General features: G+C 57.9%; 1 protein-coding gene across 2 annotated transcripts in view; it reads right to left on the reverse strand.

Annotated features, from left to right (window-relative positions):
* WFS1 (wolframin ER transmembrane glycoprotein) overlaps positions 1 to 7,607 on the reverse strand; it is a 33,072-nt gene extending 25,465 nt beyond the window's left edge. The window contains exons 1-2 of one of the 2 annotated variants that reach the window (XM_063107836.1): positions 7,465 to 7,607; positions 662 to 894 (exon numbers count right to left, since the gene is read on the reverse strand). In XM_063107836.1, coding sequence (XP_062963906.1) covers positions 662 to 893 — 232 coding nt within the window. In that variant the 5' untranslated portion in view covers position 894; positions 7,465 to 7,607. Of the gene's footprint in view, positions 1 to 661; positions 899 to 7,464 lie in introns of both variants that reach the window. The other variant, XM_063107835.1, reaches the window with a different exon arrangement.
* Between the last annotated feature and the right edge of the window lie 345 nt (positions 7,608 to 7,952).

The following is a 7,952-nucleotide window of genomic DNA, read 5'->3' on the forward strand; positions in this document are numbered from 1 at the left end:
CCCTGTCGGCTCTAGGGCTGGCTGCAGGTAGCCAAACACCATGACCCTGGGTCCTCACAACGTCTTGTCTCTGCCCCTGCCACTGGGAAGGTCTGCAGGAGTGAAACTTCAGGAAGCCCAAGAATGGAAGGGCGGTGAGAGCAGACCTCAGCAGCCTGGCTCAGGATGGAGGATGGTGGGCCAGAGAGCAGTGAGGGCCTGTACCCTGGGCACAAGCACATTCCAGGGGGCAGCTGGCCCCAAGGAGAGTGGCCAGGGGCTCCCAGGCCAAGCAGAGCTGCTGACCAAACGGCCCCTCAGGACTGAGCCAGGAGGATGTCAAGAGGGGCCACAGTGGACAGGACAACAGGGGCTTCCCAGAGCCCTGTGCAGGAACCTGGGGGGAAGGAGCACGCCTTCACAGTGCCTGATGAGGTAGAGCCCACCAGCCCCCAATGGGAATGGATCAGGACTGGAGCCACTGATTATAAATGTAATAAAGCAATGTGCTGTCGGCTGCAGCTCCCATCTGTGATCTGAAGTGCATAGCCTGAACTGCAACGGAGCCCTGGCAGGAGAAACCTCTCAGGGGTCCCTGGGCCCTGTGCTCACCCTGCTCTCATTGAACAGCCCTGGCCTGGGCTAGGGACAGCTGAGCTTGTGGCCCTGTCCCCTTACCTACCGGTTCCTTCCACTCTTTCTCGGCTCCTGGCGTGCTCTGCCTGGGGCTCAGCTGGGGCAGCCGCATCTCCAAAGCCTGGTCTGGGGCTGGCCTGGGGTCCAGGAGCTCGGGGTGCTTCGCTCTCCACTTGGCCCACTGAGGCAGTGGCGTTGAGCCGAGAGCGAGCCTGGGGCTGCGGCGCTGGCGGAGGCTGTGGGCGGGAGGGGCTCGGTGGAGGGCCGGCGGAGTCCATCCTGCCTGCAAGAAAAGCCCGGGGTCAGATGCCAGGGCCGCCAGGTACGACCTGTTCCAGCTTTCAGTGTGTGGTAAGGAGAGAGGAAAGCGAAGGGCAACAGGGTGGGAGCTGTCAAACACCGTGCATGTGACAATCTCATTTAACCTCGCCATAGCCCACACAGGGCTAGACACCTTACACAAACTCACCCTGGACTGCACAGCAGCTATGGAGTTGGAGGCAGACTGAAGCAAAGCAGCTGCCAGCCAAGGAATGCAAGCGTGGCCAGCAGCCACCTGAAGCTGGGAGCAAGGCAGGCAGGAGCCTCCCTCAGCTGCAGGAGGGACCAGCCTGGCTCCACACCTTGATTTTAGCCTTCTGCCTCCAGAACCGTTAGAGAACGAATTACTGTTGTTTTAAGCCCCCAAGTTTCTGGCAGTTTCTTATGAGAGCCTTAGGAAACTAATACAGTAGCAAAGAGTAAAAGTTAAATAAACGTGGGAAGGGAAGGTGGGGAGGAGGAGTGAGAAGAGGAGGGAAGGCAGACGGTGGGGCCAGAGTCTGGAACATACCTGCCCAGCTCCACGACCCTCTCCACCAGGCCCAAGCAGGAGAGCTGTAATGCCCAGATATTAACACACACTGAAAAGCAAACTACTGCAAACACTGGGGTGGTGGTATAAGAAAAGACATTAGAACAGCCTGGACAGCACAGTCTGTGACATGTGGCATGACATGGGAAAGGCCTTTATTCAATAATGGGGCCTAACGTGCTGCTTAGCAACATGGAGAAACACCACCGACGTGGTCAGGGGCAGCCACCAACCACACACCATGGAGCTGAAGGCTCTAAAGGAGGCCTAGCCCTGGGATCCCGAGCCTGGGGCCCTGGGTGGGCTTCAGGGGGACACAGATTCCTGAAATTATCGAACCTCGTGCACATTATGTGTGGGCTCAGGAAGACTTCCTCAGATTCCCAAATGACCCTCTATAAATTCAAAGTTGAGTCCATCTTCTTCGTTACAGATGAGGAAACTGAGGCACAGAGTAGGGAAAGGCTGGCAGTTAGGAAATCTAGCTCCTAACTCTAATCTGCCTCGGCTCTGTGCTCTTGGCTGGGTGCCCACCAGGTGTGGTCCTGAACAGGCCACATCCCTCCCTGCATGCACCTCAGTTTCTCATCCGTAAATGGGGATGGTCACCCCACACTCGGGGTGACTGTGAAGACCTGTGAGACCAGAGATCATGTGCTGCATGAGGGGCCTAGGGTCTCGGCCATTTCTAAACCCCCAGCTCCTAGGACCAAACCCGGCCTGAGTAGGTGCCTGGTGGATGTTTCTGGAGACTGTGGTCACTGGAAGAGTCAGGAGCAGCCCCAGGTACCATATACCAGTCCTCAGGGGCTAAACAACCATTTCTGCTCCATCCTGAGCTACAAATGGGTCCTAAAGATCAGATCTGTGTCCACCAAAGAACTCTAGATTTCAATCTGGACATTCCTCCCTCAGAGGGACTGAGCCCTTATTTTAAAACATCCCTCCAGGTGCAAAGCAGAAGCATGGTCAAGCCTTGTGAATCTGCTTGGAATCAACACAGTGCTTGGTGCTGCTTCCAAACTCCAGGCTTCTGGGAACTGGCAAGTTCGGTAAAACTGGTCATTTAACTGCATGTACAGACCAAAGTGAGCATACAGCCAGCTATGGGCGAAGAAAAATAAGCCAGATACCTGGCATACAGGAAAACAGTTGTGCAGGTGACTGGCCATCTGAGACAGTGACAAAGTGAGTTCTTCAAGCCACATGCAGCCACTTTCTACCTCACCTTCTCCTGTGGCTCCCACTGCCCCCAGAATCAAGTGCTGCTTTCTTAGGACGGCAGAAAACAACTCTCCTTTATTGGGAGCTGACTTCCGCCATTAATAACAACGGCTTTGTTCTCAGGACCATACCCGCATTTTCTCATGGTTCCTCACACAGCCCTAAGAGGCAAGTACTATTATCATCCTGGTGTTGTAGATGGTGAAATTGTTTATCTTCCAACTCTCACCCCATTTCACACACAAGGAAGGTAAGATACCCACTCAAGGCCAAACAGTTCACAGTGCCTTGGAGCTGAAATTCAAATTTACACCTGCCGGATTCCAAAACCACTGCAAGCTCATTTCTGAAAAAGAGGCTTTTCAAAATCTGATCTCCAACGCACCCTCTCTCCCCTGGTCCATCCACTCCAATAAGCTGGCTGCTTCTCAACACCAACCTGCAGTTGTACCTCTGCGCTCTGGGCTCGCAGCACCCTCTTCCCAGAGGGCCCTCTCCCCCAGTCCAAATCCTTCAGGTCAAGGTCTCAAGCCACACACCTCCTTTGCAGGAGTTTCCCAGCTGCCTCTGCTCTGAGTCCTTCCTCACCTGCTCTCAGGTAAGTACACAGCACTCGGGGTCTTTCTCCATCAGAGCCCTAGAGGTGTATAAGGATCAGCACCGTCCCGGACAACAGGACACATAACCAGAAGCAACATGCGGGGTGGATCACTCTTTCCTAGCCACTTCTTTACCTCACGGTATCTCAGTTTCCCCATCTGTAAAATAGGCACACCATCTCCCACGTCAGGGTGCTATGGGATGACAGAAGAGAAAGGAATCAACAACAACCTCAAGTTGCTACTCGCAGGTGCCAAGGCACGCTCACTTGAAAAATACCTTATAGAAGGTATTTCAGGAAAACAGGTTCTGGCTGGCCTGCTGGGCTAAGTATTATGCATGTCACATTACAGTCAGAAAAAAACTGTTCAAAGTAAAATCTCTGGTTAGTAAGAATGGATAAATACAGGAGGATTAATTTTCAGGTTCCCTGAGGGTTGACCAAGCCTGGCTTGGATCAAAGGGCTTGTTATTTCAAAACAAAATGATCCCTGGCCACGGCTGGCCACAAGGACAATGAAGATCAGACACGATCTAGCAGTGGAAGGACCTGCACAGCCTTCCTCCCTGTGACACTGCGAGCCCTAAAGGTAGGGCTGCATCTCATCCATCTGGCAATACCTGCATCCTTGCTGGGCACACACGAGGGGCTTAGAGTATGCAGGGTGGAAGCCTGAGGCGGCCTGGCCTGGGGAAGGGGCACTATCTAGGGAGTGATGTTGCTGTGACCTTCAGCAAATCCCTCCCCCAGGCCTCAGTATCCTGACTGCATCTACTCTCTATCCCCCAGTTCCAAGACAACTCCAATTGCCCACGAGGGGGGAGGTCAACCCCAACTGTCTGGATGGCCAGAGAGGTGGCTTGGAACCCATCATTGTGTAAGATCCAAAAAAGCAGAATGGCTAGCATTCTTTCCCTGTGAGCACCAAGGCATATTTTTATCGCATCAAAACACAAACGCCAGCATCAAGGAGCTCAGCTGAAAGGCCACCACCCAGGGAGGGCTGCACAGACCAGGTTTCCACCAAGACATGGAGCAAAATGACCATGTGGCCTTTGCCCAAAAGGCTCCCACCCTCGCCCAGGCCAACCCCACCTCTCAAGCCTGTTCCTCGAAAACAGCCCCGTGAGAAGCCGAGAAGATGCTCCTGCTCTCTGACCACACCTACACCTCCAGGAGCCCAGCCCAGGGGGATCACCAGAGATAGCTACAGGGCTCACACACAAGGATTCCATCACAGTGGCACTTTTCAGTACCATTCAAAGAGGAACAGGTTATGAAATTTACAGTCCCTCCATACGAGCTACACTATACAGCCGTTAAACATGATCTTGTCTATGAATGTTTAAAGACAAGGAAAATGTATAACACTTAAAGCAGGGTTTAAAGCAGCAAGAAGATATTATCCTGAGTCTGTTTAGGATGAAAACAAAATTTATCTGCAGAAAAAGATGGAAGGAAATGCCCCCCCAATTTTAACACTTGCTATCTCTGGGTAAATAATTATAGGTGGTTTTATTATATTCCTTTTTTTAAATGTACTTTCCTAATTTTCTATGATGAATGTGTAATGTTTTGGGAATTAAAGCAAAATGTTATCTTAAAACCCGTCTGTGACCAAGCCCAAAAAGAACAGGCCCACTGGGTCCTTGGACTGGGATGTCTGCTCTGGCCTGGCCTGACCCAGTCCCCTGGCACAGGGCTGCTCCTCAAGACAAGGGTGCAAAGCCCTTGGTGGCTTCCAAGTACCTATTTTTGCCCAGAGTATTAAGGGCCAAACCAAGGAACATTCCAGTTCCACCCAATGTTGCAAATTCTCAGGAGTATGGGGGGAGGAGAACTGGGAATGCCCTGGGCAGCCATCATGGGCAGTCACAGTGGCCACGCCCCCACCGCACCCCCTGGCACCTGTTCTGTGCCTGGCCCTGGCTGGTCAGCAGGCATGGACTGAGGGTCTGTTTCATGCCAGGCACTGAGTTGGGCCACCTTGTCCTAGAGAGGACTCATCCAGGGCCAGCCTTCGAGCAGCTTGATGTAGATGGGAAGGGCAACACCTAAACAGCCATGAAGATGGAGCTGCGCTTGGGGCTGCAGGGGACCCCACAGAAGGAGATCCCTCACTCAATGTGGGAAGGGGCAGGCTAGGAATTCTGCAGGAGGCTTTGACTGAGCCTTCAGGATAAGCAGGCAAGGGGCCAGGCAAGTGAGTGGGGTGGAGGCGCCTGGGCAGTTCAGCAAGAGATGTGCCCAGAAGAGGCAGTGGAGGGATAGTGAGCCAGCAATGTGGCCAGGAAAGAGCAAGCAGCTGGGATGTGAGTGCTGGGGAAGGGACACAGGAAGGAAAGCACAGGCTGAGTGAGCAGCAGGGCAGTCTCTGAGGGCCTGAAGGAATACCAGGCATAGGAGATGGGCTGACCTTACAGCCAGAAGGAAGTGGCGTTAAAGAACCAGCAGGGCTGCGTGCAGACAGGATAGGACTGGGGAGGAGACTGGGGGGCCGTCCAGGGAGAGGTGAGAGGCCTGAACCAGGACAGGCATCCCCGCTCAGGAGCCAGGAGATCCCTAACTAAATGTGATGAATGAGGGGTCTCGGGGTGGCCTGGTTTGTGGCTTGGGGCTACTGCAGTGGTGCCACCTCCTGAGATAGGACATGCTGTAGAAAGCACTGGTTCTTATTACCACCAGTATGGATGGGCGTTTGGTGTCTGTCTCGCAGTGCAAGTATTTCTGGGGGTCAACACTGAGCTGGGTTCCCCTCTGTGACCAGCCCCAGCCTAGGATGGTCAGGGAGGCCTGAGTCAGGGAGCCTTTCCCCATTCTCCCATCCTGGGAAAGAAGGTGAGAGGGGTCTCCCAGCCCACCTTTCCTGTGTCTGTGGGGAGAGGGGTGGGACAAAGGAAGAAAGATGCTGGAATATAAAGAAAACTCTCTCATGAGAATCACAGCCCCTTGGAGGCAGCAGTAAACAGGGAGGACAGTGGAAAGAGTGGCCCCTGGGCTTCCATGGGGTCCCTCACAGGTAGCAGTGAGAAGGGGCAGCCCATACACAGGGTCCCCAAGGCACAGCTCTGTGAGTGAGTGAGGGATTCTGGGGAAAGGGAAAGCCCTTTACAAACCACACCAGGGGGCACTGCCCAAGGTGAGGGGAGGCGGGGCTGCACTTGCTCTGGGGAGATGGCGGGCAGAGGTCCCACCCCAGGGTCCTGTCTGATCAGCTGCATGGTCCTGGGCAGGCACCACACCCCGCTGAGCCTCAGCTTCCTCGTGTGTCAGGTGAGGACTCTGCAGAGTGTTAAATATGAGGGGTGGGAGACGTACACATGCTAGTTCCCTGGAATTTGGCATCAACCACAAAGAACGGGGTGGGAGGACACAGCTCCATCACGCGCAAAAGGGCTGGGTCAGATTCTCCAGAAAGCTTCCATCTGTCACGTCAGAAGTTAACGTTCCCGAGGGCCGGGTTCACACCAGGCAGGGTCCAGGGGGTGCCGCTGCCCACCCCCCGCTACTGGGGGAGCCTGGAGGAGCAGAGGAACGGCCACACGTCTCCTAAGTGGGCCGTGGGGGCTTCCGCCTGACCCAGAAGCCGCTGCTCAGGGTGGCCGGGTCCCACTGGTGGGCTCAGTCCCCAACACCCCGAACCCCTACCCTGCACCTGGCCCAGGTACCCTCCAGCAGCCTGGCGGCCCTGGGGGTGGTCCTGGGTCCCGCCGAGCCGGTCGACCGCGACGGTGGAAGGGCAGGGCGGGCAGCTCGGGCGGCCGGGGAGGGGAGCCCGCCCGCGCTCCCCAGACCCCAGCCCGCGGGCCATCCGCCCCCACCAGCCCGCCGCCCACCCAGCCCCCCAGCCCGCGGGCCGCCCGCAACGGGGTCCCGCGCGAGGCTTGTGGGCGTGACCGTGGCTAGAGGGGCGGGGCCCACGACGCCGAGGGGCCCGGTTGGGGCCGAAGGGGGCGGCGCGCGACCCCCGGGAAGACCCTACCGGGCCCGGGAAGGGGGCGTCGCGGAGCGGGCGGGGCCCCAGCCCCCCAACTTCTGGGGACCTTGGAGGGGGCTTTGGGACTCATCAGCTCATAAGGGGAAACAGGCCCGAGGCGAGCGGCGCCTCCCGGGACTTCCCAGCCCCCTCCCAGGGCCACCGCGCGACCGTTGCCCGCCCCGAAGTACTCACCAGCCCGCGAGTGGGCCGCACGCTGCTCCGCGGCGCCCTCGGGCCTCCGGGAGGGCCGCAAAGTTGCTCGGGAGTAGCGGGACGCGCGAGGCCGGAGCGCGGCGGCCGGGGAGGAGCGGGAGGAGCGGGCGCGGCGGGGCCGGCGAGCGCGGCCGGGGAGGAGCGGGCGGAGCGGGCGCGGCGGGGCCGGCGAGCGCGGCCGGGGAGGAGCGGGCGGAGCGGGCGCGGCGGGGCCGGCGAGCGCGGCCGGGGAGGAGCGGGCGGAGCGGGCGCGGCGGGGCCGGGGAGCGCGGCCGGGGCGGAGCGGGCGGAGCGGGCGCGGCGGGGCCGGCGAGCGCGGCCTGGGCGGAGCGAGCGGAGCGACGCGGGCTGGGGGCGGGGCTGCCGGCCTCCCTCCACTCCCGACGCGGCTCGGGGGACGCGACTCCGGTTCGGCCCGCTGAGCGGCCAGCATGCCCGCCAATCACCGCGCCCTGCACCAATCACGG

Source organism: Cynocephalus volans, chromosome 9 (genome assembly GCF_027409185.1).
Source record: "Cynocephalus volans isolate mCynVol1 chromosome 9, mCynVol1.pri, whole genome shotgun sequence".
NCBI classification, from domain to species: Eukaryota; Metazoa; Chordata; class Mammalia; order Dermoptera; family Cynocephalidae; genus Cynocephalus; species Cynocephalus volans.